Source organism: Solea solea, chromosome 7, assembly GCF_958295425.1.
Source record: "Solea solea chromosome 7, fSolSol10.1, whole genome shotgun sequence".
NCBI classification, from domain to species: domain Eukaryota; kingdom Metazoa; phylum Chordata; class Actinopteri; order Pleuronectiformes; family Soleidae; genus Solea; species Solea solea.
The window spans coordinates 7819698-7839959 of record NC_081140.1 but is presented as its reverse complement, the minus strand read 5'-3'; the positions used below and the strand labels follow the sequence as shown (position 1 = coordinate 7839959).

The 20262-nt window shown below is 40.5% G+C and overlaps 1 protein-coding gene across 2 annotated transcripts in view; it reads right to left on the bottom strand.

Moving 5' to 3' along the window:
• Positions 1-20262, bottom strand: part of LOC131463152 (RNA-binding protein Musashi homolog 2-like) — a 121980-nt gene that overhangs the window by 13375 nt on the left and 88343 nt on the right. The window contains exons 8-11 of one of the 2 annotated variants that reach the window (XM_058634870.1): positions 7693-7775; positions 4654-4768; positions 2901-2975; positions 664-786 (exon numbers count right to left, since the gene is read on the bottom strand). In XM_058634870.1, coding sequence (XP_058490853.1) covers positions 664-786; positions 2901-2975; positions 4654-4768; positions 7693-7775 — 396 coding nt within the window. The remainder of the gene's footprint in view (positions 1-663; positions 787-2900; positions 2976-4653; positions 4769-7692; positions 7776-20262) is intronic. The other variant, XM_058634871.1, reaches the window with a different exon arrangement.

Sequence of the window (20262 nt, the reverse complement as noted above, 5' to 3'; positions counted from 1 at the left end):
TCGTTTGTTGAAGCCCTAATAAATATGTACAGTATATATATGTATATATGTATGTATATAAATATATATGTATATATATATATATATACTCTATATATATATATACATATATGTATATATATATATATATATAGACATATACACATTTATATAATCAAATTCCCATTATTAAGGTAAAATTCAAATTTCAACATGTCATATTGCCTCAAACATATTTGTAATAGTGTATGTGTATTCTACAGTACATGTTAAATACGTACCACACTTTGGAGGTGGCTGGTGATCTTTTGAAGCATTACTTTTTTTTTTTAAGTTTTATTTTTTAATACGATATGAGAATTGACTGACCAAAACTCTGTTGGGGAAATTACGATGAGATGAGATCATCCATACACACACACACACACACACACTGATGCCACCACATGTGACACGCTGTGAACATGAGGAACATGGGAAGTGAACTTTCAATATAGATGTAATTGAGATATTACATTTTCTGTTCATGAAATACATTTCGGGTCCTGTTTTTGCACACAACATGTTTTTAACTGCAAAAAAAACAAGTGTACGTGTGTTGCCAAGAAGCTAAGCAGACCACATGTGTAGGAAAAGTGAATGGATAGAGTTTCAGGCTACACAGAATACTGACAGAGCGTTTACCTGCCCCTGCGTTCTGTCCGTATGCCATGTAGCTTCCCCCTCTTCCACGGGTTCCCCTACCTGAGCCACGAACTGCTGCTACTGTCGCGGCCGTCACTGGTCCGTACGCTGCGGCTGGGAAGCCTGAGAAAAGAGCACAGGACGGAAAAACCAATGTTTTATAACTATATATTGCTTAATTACTCTTCATACAAATCTTCTTGTGTCTTTTACCCCGTTTTTATCTTGTACTTTGGTTGTACTTTCACACCCAAATCACAAAAACACATCACATCTGGGGAAATCTCATAGATGCCATGTGCCAAAATTACAAGCTTGACTTTAGAGCAGCGCTCTGTAACTTTTTTTTAAGGAATTAAACGTATTTTCTTACAGATTTTTTTTTTTTTTGAAATTGGCATGCTTTGATCATCAACATTTGCAGATTTGCCTGTGTGAAAAGCAATTTCATTTCCTTGGAAAGATGCCTTGGGACACAACACACACATCTCTTAATAATGAAAACCCTTCTCCGCGCAGCATTTCTCAGTATAATACACTGTATATTTCAGACTGTGCTTCTTTGATGCATCTCTGCATGTAGATCAAGAGCACAAGTGCGTTTAAAGTGCGTTTCTCTACTGTCACCCAGTTGGGAAGGAAGTGCTCGCTCATTGTGTAAATTGTTGAGTTTTATCTGCCTCAATCTTAAACTATATATCTCTCTCACTGGGTGCACATTACACAGAATGAGACCCACAAAATAAAAAGCAGTAATCAGTAGTGAAACCCACTGGACCTGGTGTAAACTGGCGCGAGCATACAGAATATCATGTGAATAACATAAAAATAATAACAATGCCAACGCGGCGGGAGAAACTGTAAATCGTAACTGTTGTAATTTACCGTCATAATATTATCCCATATCACATAACACAAGGAAGGGAAGCCAAATGGCTGTGAAAATAAGATAAAGCAGTGACAAAGCTGACATTAAATCAGCCTGTAATAAAACAGCGCTGCATTAGAAAGAAGTGGACGACTGAACAGTTAGAGGCTTCCTACAAACATCCACTGGCATGAGCCGCTGTGTTTGACCTCTGCTGAATTGAGTCTCTGGGAAGAATTATGGGCAATTCTTTGGGAAAAAGATGAGCTCCTTTCTTTCTCAACGGTCGATTGCCAGCCTCCACTGTGAGCCAGTTACTCTAAATCCCTCAACACTACAAAGGAAACAGGGGGGGGGGCGGGGGGGGTCTTCTTTTCACCTTTCATATATGAGCGCCAAGGTCATTCTGGCACAATCAGGGAACAACAGGAGAAGTGAAGGAGGTGCAACGAACGGGGGGAAACCAGGGAGAACCATAAGGGATTTATTAAATTGGAGGCAGAAATTCAAAATAGAACTAGCGAGACAAATATGTATGGATGAGATTTCTAAGTGTAATATGTTTGTTTGCTAGTTTGGAGAGCAAATTACATTAAACACTGAGTGGATTTAAAAAATGCATTTCACTAACAGTGTGAGAGACGCGGCCTTAGCAAATCTTTCGTTAATTACAGCTGCATCATTTGGCCACATCTTTCTTAAGGAGCATTTACACATAATTCTTAGTTTTTGCCCTGTAACCCAGTCGAACTCGTGGTAATTTCAATAATGCTGCCACTTTGTGAATATAAGCCTCTCTTAAGTTGATTGGCAGACACAGTGGAGCAGCCCTTTGCCCCTGCAGTTCTACAGTGGTTCTGGAAGTGTGACTGCATGTGTTTTGTGGACATGAAAGTGTACAGTCATGGCCTCCTGTAGCAGCTACTGAGGGAGAACTGCAGGAGAGTGAGCGACCATTCATTTTCTTCCACGAGAAACAACGTGAACTAAAATAAAGTGTGCATTTCATTTGGTCAACCACATGTAAATACGTGTTCCACTTCCTGTGTTTGAAACCCACATCGGTTACTGGGCTGACTTTTGAAAACCACACGTATAAGTGGCTCAGTGTGGCGGACAGGTGTGCATGAAACCTCGCCAGGATATATTACACACACTCAGCACTGAGCCACTGTTTTTAATCTTTTCATTATGGCAATGGGAGCTCAGTGAAGGTGTACAGCTGTTTTAGGAAAATGTTATACTTCATGTTAGTTAAGTGCTAATTGAGCAGAAAATGGAATTCATACTGCAGGTGTGTATATATATATATATATACTGTATATACTGTATATATCTGTATATGTGTGTGTAAATAAACAGAACTTACCTGGGAACTGGTAGCTATAGCTAGGGGCAAAACCAGTGTAGCCTCTGCCATATGTAGCTACAATGTTTGGATAACCTGGGGGAAAAAAAGGGCAAGAGATGACTTGTCCAAACTTAGACTGACAAGATTTTAAAATAATAAATAAATATATAAATAAATAAATAAATTAATAAAATAACCATTTTTCTATCAATACAAAGAGCAATTTATAGCAATTTCTGTGCTGGTTTCCAGTCGAAAGACCTAAGCAGGCCTAAAGTTTATAATAAAATAAAATTTTATAAAATTTTATAACTAAAATCACTTTTTGTCAGGTGTAAGCAAGTGCATATGTCTATCTAGTAATGTTATTTGTTATTTGCAAATCTTCACAAGTATTGAAATGATACATGTTGTGATAACAAATGGGTGTCTCTACTGCCTCTCACTGGTCAAACACCAGCTACTGCATTCAAATTTTGCCATTGGCTATTTCAGTTCCCATCACGCTCTTGTCTAATCAATGCTCCTCCCACTTTTTTTAAACGCAGCAGCTTCTTGTTTGTCGCCTTTCTTTCTTCTCCACCATGTGAAGCGTTGTGTAAGGCAGCCGCAACTCAGAGTCAGATTTTTACTAGCAGACAAGCAGACCCTCACTGCTCTGCACTCTCCCACTCTCACTCGGGTCCCACTTCTCTGGCACTTTCCAAAAAGAGGCATTAGGCGGAGTGTGCTGCAGAAGAGCGGGTTAAGTTCCACTTTAGAATCTGTTTTTCTCATGTTCACGCTGGCAGCCATGTTTGCAGTAAGGGAGACTATTCCTGTCTTTGGCGGAATTCTGACGACAGCGTGCATGGGGACCTAATACAACCACACTTCAAATAAACTGACCTTTTGTCTTTATGATAAAAATGTAGCAGAAATGGGAACATAATTTACAAAATTGACATTGTGTCCTAATGAGGATGACCTGAAACTGGTGATTGAGTCCACTCACTCACTCTTCAGGCATGACTTAACTGATGTTTTACATCTCATAGAGTTCTTTTCACATCCAGTGGAATCACCAACCTCGTGGCTATTTTACTGGTGATGATATTGGTACTTCCAGACTGACTACACTGAGGAAAGCATAAGATTTCTTGTAGCTTGTTCTTGACAAAAACATCATCTGGGCAGAACCTTTGTCTGACAACAATTGTGTGATTGGCCAGACATTTGAAGTGGGCGTGGCTGACAATTTACTGCATGTTAAATTAGTGAATTAAGAATTTAAAATGAAGAAAAACAGAAAAAAACACTGTGTAGGTGTATGCGAACACCAGATTTTGCTTGTCAAATTTGAAATTTAAGCAGTTTAAAACATATTTAAAATAAGATTTGTTTGAGATTTTGTCTCAATGTCCAAAAACAGGCCAAAAAATGGAGACTATGTACAGCCGTTTTTCCAACTGTTCCTCAACGCTGATTCGCCGGCTTCCTGCAACAGTGTGAGTGAAATTACCGTAATAACCACATGGTTGGTTTGACTTCAGCTTTCAGAAACCGTTGGAATTTTTCCGATGGTACAAACCGTTGCGTAACTACGGTAATGCAAAGTGTGCTTGTATTTACGAGTTTCTCGTAAAGTATGAAATGTTCTGGCCAGAAATCACTTTGTTTTTGTTCTTGCCACCGCGAGAAAAGGAACAAATTCCACTGTTCTTTAAGTATGTACAGGTCTTAAGACTCGATTTTTAATATACAGTCTACAACAAGCTGCGTGCGTACTTACTTAGCATACCCATGCCCAGCATGAAGGCCTCCATCGTGTATGGTAAACCCCTGGCCCGACCTCGCGTCCCCGGTGGAAACATCACTTCCTTAGGCTGGGCCTTTTTGCATTCTACCTGTGAGTATGGACAACAAAGACAGTTATGGCTGCAAGCAGTATTGATCCAACCACAACACTGGGCTGGTTGATGCAGCTTCACACCTGCATGACTGAGTAAGATACAACAAGACATTTCTACAGCATAACAAACATTAAAACTTCATTTTAGGGGTGTTGGCAGGAAAGAGCCTTTTAAACTGTCACTTTTGTCCACTTGCTCCCACTGTACAAACTTTACTCAACGCATTAAGACCTCGTATGAATGTGAGCCACGGCTGTGATTGCGGTCTATATTTCATAACCTTCCTCTGTTTCTCTTTTCTTGCCTGTTGGCGTTAACAATGCCTGCGCTTCCCCCTGCAGCCCAATTTAAACCAGGCCAGTCAATGACTGTTATGGACGGAGGATTGTGGCGGCAGGTTCTCTGTGGGGACATATTGACTAAAGTAAAGAAACCACGGTCAGCACTATTGAGCTCCCCAAACAATAAACGCATGTGATGTGCTATCATGTGAAAATCAATACCTAGTGTGCGCACGCTTCTTCCTCCAGGTTGTTTTGATGAAGGCAGTCGCATGCTGACTCAGTGACAATAATGAGAGCGGTAGAATAAGAGCTCACATTGACAGCGGCATGGATTCATTGTATCATTAAGAAGAGAGAGAGAGAGAGAGAATGTGTGGAATTGCGATGTATGCAGAAGAAATGATATCCCTTTGACTAACACTGAGAGACGGAGAGAATTGTATGTATTTTGATTCTTTTAGTTCTTAATTGTCAGATATTAAACAGATATTTCTCTCGGAGGTACACGTCTGTCTTTGTGTGCGACACATTCATGTGATATTTATGGATTTTGGATTGTATCAGATTTCTCTATCTCTGCTACCCTCCCCAGTAATTTTGATCGGTATTTATTAAACAGATACCGACACTGAATATTCGAGTTAGAGGGAGGACAGCACAGAGCGACACTTAATCACAGCTCGGCAGATAAAAGTTTTTTAGACAATCTGAGACGGTTAAAAAACACGGTTTCAGCTGCCAGCGGCACACTGACAGAAAAAAAAGAGGCGAGAGTTTGACACGAGTGATCCATGATTTAGAACGGAGGCAGATGATGTAACATGACAATGATGGACAAACTGAGACAAGGAAAAAGTAGCCTATAGAGTGAGTGAGTGAGTGAGTGAGTGAGTGAGGGGCATGATTCCCCTGACATCTCCCTGAATAAAGATCCTGAAATAACTGTCAGACAGAGACTTTGTCTAACAACACGACCGCAGCACTGACGCTGTCGTGCCAACACTTCTGGACCTCACACAACATCCTGAAGAAAAGGGGTTTGAGTTTTCAGCCTCACGTCGCAGTCTCCATCAGCTCGTTTCCATGTCAGCGAGTGTGGTTCACTCGCACGTACGCTGCGGAGGCATCGACTGAACCGCTGCAGGGTCACGCGCTTGCTGAACTACACTGCGGTGCCGGCGCTTCTCTTTCCTCGCGTTGCTCGTGTAATGGAAGAAGTTACTGCAGTCCCAATTTTCAAAACATGCCACCCACAGGCATTTTTCTGAAACGTGGCGCTGAACTTATAACCACGTGTTACACTTGTGCTCATGCACACACGCGCTTTAAAACATGCCGTGACTGTCCCACTGTTCAGGGGAAGATTGAAAGTGAAAGTGTGTCAGCTTGAGAGCAGTATTTGAGTCACATCAGCAGAGAAATAACACATAATATAATGGGCTGTAAAAACAGTATACATGTTAAATATCTACCAAATAAGAGTATGAAAGAAGGAGAGAGAGAGTTGCTTATAACCTTGTTGCTTTGCTTCACTGTACAAGGATAATTATTCGTCTCCAACTATTCTTCTCCTCTCGTCAAGATGTTTTGAGATGGTAGTGAGGCTTTTTAGGTTTGGAAACATTTTATATTTATTTATTGTAGCTGCAGGTTGTTGCTCTGGTGTACAGTAGAGCCCTGCACGGGACCATAGTATAGGATTAAATATGTTTATATGCAATGAATGTTTTGTTTAAAAAGAAGCATGAGCAGAATAAATAAAAACCAATGCAACAAAAATCTAGAGTAAACTGAGGCCAAAAACTAATCAGATGTCCAAATATCTGCATGGCAATAAAAACAATACACAAATCTATTAAAAAAAATAAAAAATGTGCAAAATATCACATTATTATGAACAGCTCCAAAACAGATTATCAAAGAAATACATTCAGATGAATACAATAAATAACTCAAAATAAGGTACGCTCGAATTAAACCTCGCAAGCTTCGACAGCGCAGAGCGGCGTTCTTTGTGAAATTTCCAGTCCAATCTCAGTTGCGCTCTCTATCCTGCCAACAATCCCGCGGGATCCCAGTCCCAATGCAGGACTCTACACCGAACCAACACATGAACAGAACTTGCTTGTATTTCAAATTTAGCACGTTTCCTTGATCTCTGATGACACGTCATTCGTTTTTATCACTTAATATTACTGAGTTGTTAAATATAGCCCGTTCAACCGGTTAATCTAATCTATGCTTAAAGATTACACCTTCCAAACAGCTCTATTGCTTGAACAACATTGGCCATGCTAGATGTCGCTCTGCTAAATTTCCGTCTCCAGCACCAAGCATCAGGAATGTCCAACTGTCAAACTTTACAATGACACTTGTGTCAGTGTGATGGTCTTCACGGAAGTGTTTAGGGTTAGCCATTAACTGGTTATGGTTAAGGTTAGGGATAATGTTCTAAAAAGAATGGAAGTCAACGCATTGTCCTAAGAAGAATAGCTGTGTTAAACTCTCTCTGTGTGTGTGTGTGTGTGTTCCCAGTATCAGTTTCCAACATCATTTTCAAAGCCACACTGGGGGAAATCAAATATTAATCCTGATCTTTCTCCAACAGTCTGAAATGAGATGGGAGCCACTCACCATTTTATTATTGATTTCATGAAAATGGATCTCGCAGACTTTCTCCACCACATCCTCAATTTCAAATGTTACAAAGCCAAAACCTGCAGAGAGAAGAGAGAGGGATGGAGAGAATAATGGGAGGAGAAGAGAGAGACAATAGGCAAGAAATAGAAAAAAGAAAGGGGAGAGGGATGGGGGAGGGGGGGTGCGGGACACTTGGTCATAATTCCACAAGCACGATCCATTTACAGCTGAGAACACTCATTTCTATTCATTACGAGGTGGAATTGGAACCTGTCACCTCACACAGAGCTTTGTTTCCTCAGGTTCACTTAGTTTTAAAGTTAGAATGATGCACATCTCAGAACTGAACTTGAATGTTTTTGGTTTGAAGCACAGACTATGTATGAAAATGTACTTATTCTCCCAGCCCAGAGATTAAAGCCAACACAGAAGTGTCTACAACCTGTAGTCTATCCAATAGCCACCAGGGGGTGACTCCATTGGTTGTTTGTTTTTGTGCACAATAAAACAAAGCCCTCAAACTATGAACTCTATAAATAATAATTAAGACTCTCAAAAAAGGTTGACATAATATTATGCTGCTGTTTGTCAAGGTTCTTCTGACCATGTTTGAGGCTGATGTGGTCAAACCATGAAGGAGTACATCCAACATGTCATTTCCTGTTTCCAGCGTGTGGCAATTCTTCTTATTAAACTTCCATGACACTGTGCGCACATTATTCAGTGTGTAAATGAGCTTAAATAATAGATTATATTTGCATACAGCTCAGGGCCGGGCAATTCACCTTAAGCATACCTCACAAGAACTGGCAGTATCTAAAATTGGCGCCTATGAGCCAATAAACCCCTGGAGATGCATACAAACTAAACGCTTTCTGACAGACAAACACACAATTTCATGTGTAAATGTGTGAGAGAAATGGGGGGAAAAACATTTTAGAAACTGTAGCTGCGACACAACTAACTCAATAAGTAGATTGGCATGCATCCATGAAGTGTGTTCCCTTATTTACACATTCTCTTAATCAAAAACAATAAAGGAGGCAGTGGAGGAAGGGAGGGGAAGGAGAGGAAACACAGATAAGCTCTTTAGAAACAGGAACCCTTGAAAAGTAAATGAGAGCGGACAGGGAAATCGATTGAGGCAGCAAGCCATCTCACTACATTGTAATGAGCAGAGTGAAATACGTTAAGCAGACTGATGGGCTGGGAGAGAAACACACAAGGTGAATAGGGAGGCGAGAGGAGAACCAGAAAAGGCCTCCTCTGATCGGCTGGCTCTGACAGGTTAGAAAAAAAAAAAGAGGTAATGAAGGGATTATATGTCTGATGTATGGCTGCATTATTACACAGGACTTAAAGCACAACGTGGATGCTCAGGCATCTTTATCATTTCACTTTCAGGGGACATGTGCAGTCGAAAACAGTTGAACAGTGACAGATGCAGGAGTGTGCTTGTGTGTATGTAGGCAGACAATTTTTAATTTCCAGCATTAGTTCCAATGTGGAGCCACACAGGGGAGCAAGTGGCTACCACTGATGTCTCACAGCAAGAAGGTTGCTCGTTCACATCCCTGTCTGGGCCTTTCTGTGTGGAGTTTGCATCTTGTCCATGTGTGTGCGTGAGTTTTCTCTGGTTTCCTCCCACAGTCCAAAAAACATGCAGAGGTTAACTGGACACTCACAAACTGCCCGTAGGTGTGAATGACTGGTTGCTCCTCTCTTTTATATTACATTACATTACATGTCATTTAGCAGACGCTTTTATCCAAAGCGACTTACAATGGAATTGAGTACAATCAGCCAGGAGTGGAGTCGAACTTGCGACCATTGCGACAATGATGTCTTTCGCACACAGGGTACCGGTCTTAACCACTGAGCCACTCCACCCTGTTGGTCCTGTGACAGACTAGTAACCTGTCCAGGGTGTAACTCCGCCTTTTGCCTTATGTCAGCTGGGATTGGCACCGGCGCCCCCCCAAGACCCTCATGTGGAGGATAGAGTGGTGGACAATGGATGGATAGTTCCAATGTTCCTTGAACGTTGATCAAACCATCAAGATTGTATGTTGTGATTTAAAACAGGTGAATGTATCAGTGTAAAAAAACACAGGGCATTTGGTACTAAAAACTAATATTAACCAAGTGGCAACTGGTCATGATGTCACCCATGAGATTCTCAAATCTGAAATCAAGGATCACGATTTGGCTGGGCCAAGTTCAGAGGTGTTACCTTTGTCCTAGCTCCTCCAAGACAAACTTGCAAGAGAAGTTGGCTCATTTTTCCACAGACTTCCATTCAAATGGGCTTATTTTTGCAACCAGCAGAGTCGCCCCCTGGTGGCTATTCAATATATTTTTTTCCATATATACATATATTACATCGATATTTCATAAACAGTATATATTATCTATAGCATGCACTCAAATACATAAATATTAAAAAATGTAGATTAAAGCCAAGATTTGAATTTATAAGTAATAAGTATTTCAGGCTAGCGTGGGGATCCCAGGCAGTTTTTTATTGCAAATGTTTTATTAATGTGACGGTGACAACAATTACTTAATTCAAACATTAAAAAAAGGGATGCTAATTGTGAATTTTGATGCCTTATACCAAAGAGATGAGGAAAAATTGCACACATGAATGGAAGATTAGTGTGAAATAGTATACATCTAACAAGGTTTAACGAGTTGTTTGAGACTAAAAATCTGAATGTTCTGCTTCAGAGTTGTAATCCTGTGTTTCCTTGTCCAAGCAAACATTGACATTACTCACTGTAACTGTAATTGCCAAACTGGCAAGTGATTTGCCTTTTTTTCAAATTGAGTGCCTCCAAAGTGGGATTCTCAGTAAACGGTCCTCCACGGTTTGAGCAGCAAACAAACAATTCAGTAACTCAAGAGTGGCCAACACAATATCTGCAAAATAACTGTTTATTTCATATTCCCAACAAGCCCCCCCATTGTTACATTTCAATTCAGGGATTATGGTTTTGCAAACTAACAAAACACTACAATAAAAGGGTCGAAGCAAAAAAAAAAATATATATATATATAAAAAAAATTGATTGTTGGGTTTCCAAAAGATGGTGGTGGAAGTAAAACTCCTCACAGCCACCCACAGATTCTATCAAAAATGATAAACCAACAAACCCAAACCCAAAAGCAGTGGTGTAAGTGGAAGTCAATAAATGAACGGCCAAAAGAAGAAACACACTTCAAATGTAGACTCAACACAGATTTCCACTTAAAAACCTAAAATACAGAGAGTCAAAAGGAGTGGACTCTCCAGAGACTAAAAAAACAACTGAACAGGGAAACGTCAAACTTCTTCTAACTTCCCAACCAGACTAATTGGCTTCAGCTGTGCGAGAAGAACACAGGTGCACCCCATAGCTCCTGATAAGCAAGGAAACCTGAATCATACATACATACTACTACTAATAAATCATTTTTATTCATATAGTGCTTTCAAATGGCGCTCAGAGACACTTTACATATGTTTAAAAGTCATACACATGGATTCTCATAAAGTCTTTGGTGTCCTTCAGAATCAACCTTTATCATCGGACCATTGGGATTGTATTTGACTTTCCAAGCTTGAAACTGGTCATAGTTTCAGATGACTACAGAACATTTCAATATATATTATTTGAATAACTCAGATGTCCATTTGTGTCCGTGTCAGCTAACTGCCAACCAAGGAATCAGGAACATAAGACCCCACCATGCTACATTCCTATGGGATCCAGCGAACTGGATCTGGGCTTCAGATATCAAATATCACCCCTAGATTCAAATATCCCCCCTAGTTTCCTATTTCTATGCTAAGATAAGAGTGTAGTCACATATATGTAAATATAACTTTCATTTATTGACTTGTGATGTTTTGTCCATTTCTTATGAACGATGCTAGATCATGTCCAGGCCAGTAGGGGGAGGTAGAGGAGCTGGCAATACTTGTCATCGAGTTACTGTACTTTCAGAGGGCAACCTGCCTGGCAACAACACGTTTCATTACATCTTCAACAAAGTTAGTTTTTTCGTGTCACAACCTAACTGAACGTTAACTGTATCTTGGTCTTTTTTTGTCATACTGCATGCAATGATGTGAAATTAAAAAAAGGATCATTTTGGAAGGCATGTTGCATATGGAGGACTTTTTGTTACATTGCTGTGGAGACAAGAAAACAACAACAGCATCACTGCAGAGGTGCAATCTGAAAACACCAGGCAGCAGCAGCAGCAGCAACATGACAAATCATTACGCCACTAAATGACTTATGACAGTGATGCTTGGCTTGGTTCATTACATCCAACAAATGAGGAGTCCAGTCAGCTCAGTGAGCAGATGTGGCTCACTGGCTAATGCACCCGAGAGCTGACCTCAGAAACGACACTGTTCCACATAACTGCAGAGCACAGCTGCAGGAGCAGGCTGGTTTCACTTCTTTATTTTGCTCTCAACTTGATTTGTTTGGTTTAACTTTAATGCAGACTTTAACATTTTACAAATTCATAATGTCCCCACCAAAGGAATGCCAGAGACCATTTATAAAAAAGTGGACATTTTTATTTTTGAAGCCTCGAGATTTGCAGTTTGACTGGCAGCATGTCAGTTTTTGAAACCGGTGATTCACAGATGTCACCTTCAACCAGGCACCTATTGGATGATACTAGCTAATAATAGTAATAATAATAATAATTTGTTTATTTATTTCAACTGTGACCCATCTGCAATTCATCCAAAAAAATTTTTTTAATGCAATTTACTCGCCCCGCGGATTATCCGTGGTGTCCGCGGGTGTAACTGCCAAACCGTGCATCTCTACTAGCTAATCAATCACACTGGTGTCCACCTAATTTGTACTAGAAGTGGATTCCATTCCAAATAAGTCCATAGACTTCCATTCTTATGGAAGTCTATGGACTTATTTGGAATTGAATCCAATTCCCCCGTTGTCTGTGATCGGATTACAATCAGATAGCACCTGACCACTTGTAACTACAGGTATAAATAAACCCAAGGACGGATTGTAATCCAATCTGTTAAATCAGTGATGCATTGTGACCAGATTGAACAGAAGTGTAAATGCGATGTATTTGGTGGCTCCGAGCACAGCTAACGTGACAGCGTTGACGAAACTGCACTTTCATCGATCGAATTAACCGTATACATTTTATACTATATAACTGGAGACAAAGCAGTGCCAAACAGCCTTCATGACTGTGTGTCCCATTAGGAGGTGTTTCACCTGTGCCCAACTGTCCCCGCCTCCTGATAACTTCCACTGTTCTGTTCATTGACCCAGTTTGACCTCAGGTTTCTACTGATCTTCCTGATTTGTGCCAAGCCTGTTTATTTACATTAACTCTTTAACACCTAAGCCTAAAACTGTCCGCCTGGACTTTTTAATTTGTTTATTTTAACCATAAAATGTCCTGAAAGTAAGTGCTTTTGCCTTATTTTTCCAGAATAACTTTCAATATTTATTTTGATAGTTATATAGTTATTTACATGCATGTTAAAATGGTGTATTAACAATTTAAAATGAAAAAACCCCAATAAGTTTTGTTTAGAAACAACACTATAGTTGTACACAAACAGCAGATTTTGTGTGTTAAATAAGACATTTGAATAGTACAACACATATTTAAAATAACACTTGTTTGAGTCTTTGTCTCAACGTCCAAAAACCATTATCCAACTCTCTCCTCTCTGGTGACAAAGATGCTGATTCACCAGCTTCCTGCAACAGTGCAAGTAAAATGACCGTAATAACCACACGTTGGCTTTGACGTGTAACTTCTCAGCTTTCAGAAACTGCTGGAATTTTTCCGATAGCACAAACAGTCACATAATTGCGGTAATGCAAAGTGCGCTTGCGCAAAAGTGTCGTCCGTGATACGCTTGGCGTTAAAGGGTTAATAATGCTGCCACCAAATGTGTGTTCTCATTACATAACTATTTAAACACTAAGATGAACATCTTCCGCACAATACTCTCAGTTTAATTTGTGTTCAGCTGACATCATCAAGTTCATTTTCATCCTAATATTTGGATAAACCAGGAAGTCAAAGTAAGATCCAGTCAGTCTTGTTGTGGTTTTGCTTACAATAAGCAAAACCAAAGTAAAACTTTTCTCTCAGTTGTTTCTCATAGTGTCTCCTCCATCTGTCCATCATAACTGCCCTCCCTCACCATTTGACAGAGAGGCTAATTGAATGCTGTATGGAGTTTGAGCAACATCCATAGTGACAGATTTATGCTTGCCAAAACACACACACACACACACACACACACAGACACTCACAGACATAATGCATTCCCTACCGCTTTACTCTAACCTTAACCACCACAACTAAATGCCTAAGCCCAACCCTTGACAAAAACCCAAGTCTATCTCTGACTGTAAAACCAAGTCTTTACCCCCAAAAAGCCCTTTATAGTTGAGAGCGCCAGCCAAAATGTCCTCACAAAAGTAGGTTTGAATTCAAACTATTCCCACAGCCTGCTACACCCCCTCACCCCCACCCCCTAAAATCACCCGTCTCTCTTCCAGCTTTTTTCTTCTCTTCTTCTTTCTCTCCTCCAATAACACACTAATGTGATTACACTGGCATCAAAACAATTTGGGCTTTAATTACACACGACACATCAAGACGAGAACCATGAGAGGATTTCCCCCAAGAGATCACCAGGCATGACCAATGAAACAGGGGTGAGCAGTTGCGGGAGGTGGCTAAGACAGACATTCTGTGAAACAGAGGTAAACAGAGGGCGATCAAAGTAAGATAGAGGTGGCTGAATGATCGAATGAACAAGACAGACAGGGTGAAAGAGAGAGAGCCTTTCTAATTAGATGATAGCAGAGCTCTCAGACAGAATTTAATGGCAATCTATGTGTGACAGATGAGACGCAGGAGTCTGTGGATGCTGTTATCTCTACGTTTCTGTGGAGCTCTCCTCTGCCACACATTCTCACTCCTGAATATCAACGGTGTGGTTGCTGATTAGCCCTGACGATTTTTGGATGCAAGAGGAGCTCTCACAGGAGACTTTAACAAATGTATATATATATATATGTGATTACAAGCGTCTTACCAAGAATGATGGAGTAGGAGCTCCTAATCATTTTAGGACTTTACAAAGTTATCTCTCTTGTACATATTAAGCATTACAGACAATAACAATGAACACACAAAGACAGCTCTGCAGCATGTGCTAACAAAAGAGGAAACATGAATAATCTTTCTTGTATGTCCCACTTCAACCGTTAAAGTCCTCACATGAAGTATTAGCAAATGTCTAACTATAATCTTAAGCCTGGGTCATGCCCTCCGAGTTCCTTGTTTGTGGAGAGCCACTTTGATTTTGTGCATACTAAAATCGCCCACATAATCTCAAGCAAAAATCTATGGGTCCCATCTTCTTCATTGTCTCTCTTGATCAAAACAAGAGTACATCACCAACTGGACTAGAAAGCGTTATGTTTCAAGGACTCAAACTGTAGGTGTGGATGAGGTAACGGACACTGAAAGCTAGCAGCCATTAGACCAAGTGGACACGCATTCAATAAAAGTATAACCCAGATTCTCGTGGTAAGACTCAAAGCCAACATGAGGATGCAAAGGCAAGTGAGACTGAGATGAAATCATTTATCATATGCAGTGGAGATTAGTGGATCTCACACTAAACAAAAGGTTGGTCCAGAAACAAGGAAAAACAGCATTGTTACCCATAAGTCATGTTTCCATCATGGTACAGTAATGGTTTGGAACGGTCATCGGGCAACACAATAGACGACAACGGAGGACATCCAGCAGTTAGTTTTTTCCTGCTTGCTTTATGGCTGTTTGTCTCAACAAGACGTCAAGCTTTGTATGAGACTGCAGGTGTTGAAGAAACGCCAGTCACAAGGGAGTGATGCCCAATCAGCTGACTGTCATGGTCCAGCTCCACCCGTACCATACCATTACTCTGGTACCCCAAGGGAAGGGTACCGACAAATGCAATGGTTGGGGCCGGTTATTTTGGTACTATTCCTAATGGAACCAATTCCTAATGGTACAGATCCAAACTGTCCAACTCAGTGGAAACACGGCATTAGGTTTCAATCCAGTTGCTGGTACAGCAAGTGCAGTGATGCTAAAACTGGGGTGCTACGACAAATACAAATGACATATGTGCTTGAGTGAGTCTTCTGACTGAAACCAAACCTTGGGTGAGTCACATTTAAACCTCAGAAGTTCAGTGTCCACCTGTCCTGGCTAGATTTTAGCGCTTACCAGGTCCAGCTGGTAAGACGTCACTGTGACTTTGACAACGACATTTCCTCAACACGTTATCAGAATTTTACAACAGGTCATAACACTGACTCACACAACAGAGTAACAAAAGTATATGCCCTACACGGACATAAGTACGTTAATACTTAACGGCATCCCTTCCTACAATATACGGTACGTGACAACCTTGTGTGTATGAAACGCTGAGTCTCAAACTTACTGCTGAGCTCAGCTGAGCTATAGAAGAAATCTCTATCCACGTTCATTTATGTAGGTCACCTACACACAGTGGACCATCCATTTCAGTGTCCTACTTACTGAAATGTTTGGAGCACTGGATGGGTGGGTCGTTCTACCGTGTTGCCTCTCTGCAGTGTCTCTTTCACAGAAGTGCAATAAACAAACCTGAGGAGGGGGGGAACTAAAAATGCATAAGTTGCAGAAATGCAGTATGAAAATAAGAATTAATGTAAAAATAGACATGTGACCTATACTTTCAAAGACTTGACAATTTGTTTTGTTTTGCAAGTGAATGCTTGCTATCACATGTTAAATTAATACAACTAAGCACAAAGCAGTCGATTGCTAATAGGCTAATACGTGTTTCAGCAGCTGATACTGATTTTTTTGTGGAAGACGGAATTCCATATTTGAAAAAAAAAAAAGTTAACAACATTTGTACATATAAAATAACACTATCGGGTGACCCCAGCTCTAATATTAGCTCATTGACTTGCTATGTAGTGTCTTGAGATCTTTCCATACTAGATGCTTCTGTGGGGCAGTAGGAGCAAAGAGCATCAAATGACCGACTGACCCTAAACCAATGCTTAATTGTGTAACTAAAATTGGAATAACAGGACACACATATTTCTTTACTGCATCTATATAGTTTAAAGAATACTAAAATAAGAATACTAATCACTAAATAAACAACTGCTATTGCTGCCAATAGCTTCCATGTGATGTTACTCGCTAATGAATAATCAAATTAATTATCATAATTCAGATTTGTATGAGTATTGGAAATCTTATATTTGAAATATGACAAGAATTGGAGCTCCAAGGGTAAATGTCTCTTACTATTAACCAGACTATCAATTGTACTGAACGCAAATGTATTGTAAACGCTGTTTTTGTTTAGCAATGGTGTATTTAGTGAACATATTAAATCAACCAGTGTGGTGTTATTTTATGTTGACCCCTGTCCTTCCACAGCCATCTAAGGAGCTTTGGTTCTACAATTACTTAATACATTTTACAAGTTTCCATTAATGTTATTATAAAAATATTGACCAGATTGTCACACAAAAACAAATGACTTAAATCAAAGTATTAGGTATATTGTCAGACTGGCCATCAGGGCCGTAAAGTCTGCCTAAAGTTGCTAAATGTCCTTTGTTTCCACGTGAGTTAGAACAGTATTGGCAGCGGGATGTAGGACAGTGAGTGTTGGAATGACATCAGTTAGATTACAATAGGTGATGCCACTTGGAAGAGTTAAGTGTCTGGTGACAAATTCCCCCACCATTTCCCTGAGTGCTGTGTACCACGCTGCTGTTGTGGATGGCTGTGGCTACAATGGAAGCAGCAGAACTAATTGACTGAGTAATTGGAGAGGACTCAAGGACTGAGGCCCGAGACGTAAAATGATACTTGATGTGAGAGCGCACCTAAAAGCACTAGGTGACTAAAGCGACAAGTTTCTCTGCACTGATTCAACATAAGTGGACAGTGAATCATCCATGATAAGTCTGTGTTTGTATCATTGCTTTTGTCTCTGAATAGAAATTACACAAACTAATAACGATCTACAGTGCTCTGGCTGATAGAGAGAAAGAGAGAGTGAGCATATGTACACATGAGCTGTGTAAAAACCTTGAGTATCATTATAAAACTATAGCACTCCAGTGGTTTTATGAAACCCATGTGAAGGATATGCATTGCCAAAACAGTTTAAACCGTTTCCTTCCACAGGAAAAGAGGAAGAGGTCAAAGCAGAGACACGGTCAAGGGTAGACGATAAATAACGCCTGAATGGCATCGAAAACAATATGAGGACAGATTGATCTTCATGATTTTTTCAGCGGGAAAAAAGACAGGTGATTAATATGATTAAAGGTGTAATCAAGCTTGACTGGTTCTCCAACTGGAGGAGAAAACGGCCCCGTGTTTCCCTGCTAAAGGCAAATTTTGTTCAGTGCTTCATGTTAATGCGTAATGTTATTCAATGCAGTCACATTAAATCGTTCTCTAGCAAATAAAAGAGTTTTAAAACTAAGTTGTGCTTCTTGTAAACAATGAGTATTCACTTAGATACACAAAGATTTGGTAAACTTACGAGACTTTTGAGCTTTTGAATGAGCTGCAGCAACTTCAGTCATCTCAGCAACTCCCAGGTTTTGGTTGCTTCGTAATGACGACTGCGACCGAAGCACAACTGCCCTGGTCAAAAACACCATTGTCTATTCCCATATGTTTTTCAAGCATTTTTAGACACTACGTCTGAACGGCCCCAAACCCCTAAAGCAACATATGTCCCTAGCAATGCTCTGTAGTACCAAAGATATACTTGCTCGTCATCAACACAGCAGTTTTGGAACCGTGCGCAAAGACCGTGGACAGCGCATGCGCAAACTGAGTTTCTGGCCCACCAGTAGGTGGAGTATTAAGCCCCACTTGCCAAGCAGATAAAACATTTCGACAATAGAAGAAGAAGTCGCCAAGGATAGTCATCCGAGCCTCGAAGTGAGATACTAAAGGACCCTGACGCGCAAGAATACTGGGTCCACGATATGCAACGTGCAATGCGAAGGAATTATACCAGGGCCTTAAAGGTGACATCGAATACTCTTATCGCACATATATGTTATGGAGGTCTACTTACATATATTAACTTGTTTTCATGTTCAAAATCCTCCTAGTCGCTGCAAACAAGCCGATCAAAATATCTTCTCACTGGTGCTCTCGTCAGACCAAAATCACACCCCGAGAACATGGACTGTGTTGTGATTGGCCAGCCAATGAGAGCTTCCCCACTGTCCTGTGATTGGCCAGGTACCTGGAAGTGATGTAATTGGTATGCCAGCTCTCAGATACGCAGCTCCCCCTCTGGCATGGTGGATGCTCTGCATCTCAGCAGCTACAACGAGAGTAGTTCTTCTTCTTCTGCGGTTGAATGTACGCAGCCGGATGTGCCCGGACTAGTGCCCGCACCAGGAGGAGCTACGGTGGAGTGGTGAGGTTTACTGATGACATCATCAACAAATGGAAGTGCCGATCCGCTTCGCAGAGCCCAGGAAAACAATAAAACACTATTTTCTCAGCAGTGGCTGAACTGTTTGTTCTGAAACTTTAGGGTTTCATAAACGAGGTAATGACGCAGATACACACACAAACGCAGCGTTAATTGGAGCTTCCGGTCTATGTCCGCTTTAAGCAGTCGTATGCTACACCATAGAATGTTCTGAATCAGAATCAAGTTTTCATCCAAACAGTGTAATAACTCTATTCTGGTAGCATAACATTTGTTTACTTTCTACATGCGCGTGCATCTGTCTCCCTCTGGCACAAACATCAACATTATTTATTAAAATGACACACAGTAATGATGATAAATACGAATCCTCAGCTCGCCTATGGATTTCTCTGCTTTCTGTGCTTCCCCGTGTTATTGTGAGCTTCAGAAATGATAATGTAAATAAAGTTAGGTAAGCTCCCATCAGCCATTTCATTTGGCTGCCTTTTACACGGCTCTCCGTTAATCTTCCTCACAGTGGAAAATCAACAGTGGGATTGCACACCATCTGTGGTAGACATTAAAGATGCGATAGAGATCTGAAAGTGTGTTTCTTAGGGAGGCAGTGGTTCATATTGTGCCTCATTGGAAATGACACTGGGGCCGAAGGCAGCGAGGAAACAATGTAGTTCTGTTCTACATCATACACACATCATTATTCACTGCAGCTGAAAGAGGGAGCGGAAACTGTGATAAAGTGAAAATTTTAGCTGTTGTTTGATTGTATTTTAATGCCCTGATAGTGAACAGTAAGTCTTTATGAGGCAAAAGGTTGTTGGAAATAAATCATGCCATGGTTTAAAGCAATTACAGAAGTGTGATGGGTCCTGGTTGCCTTCTATTCCATACATGGATGTATATATACAATTTCTCGCAAACGCCACAAAGAAAACCCCCCATACAACCCAGAAACGTCTGTGCTACTGCTATTACGTCTGCACCACAGAGACACCGTTTCAGCTCTAGGTTTAGTA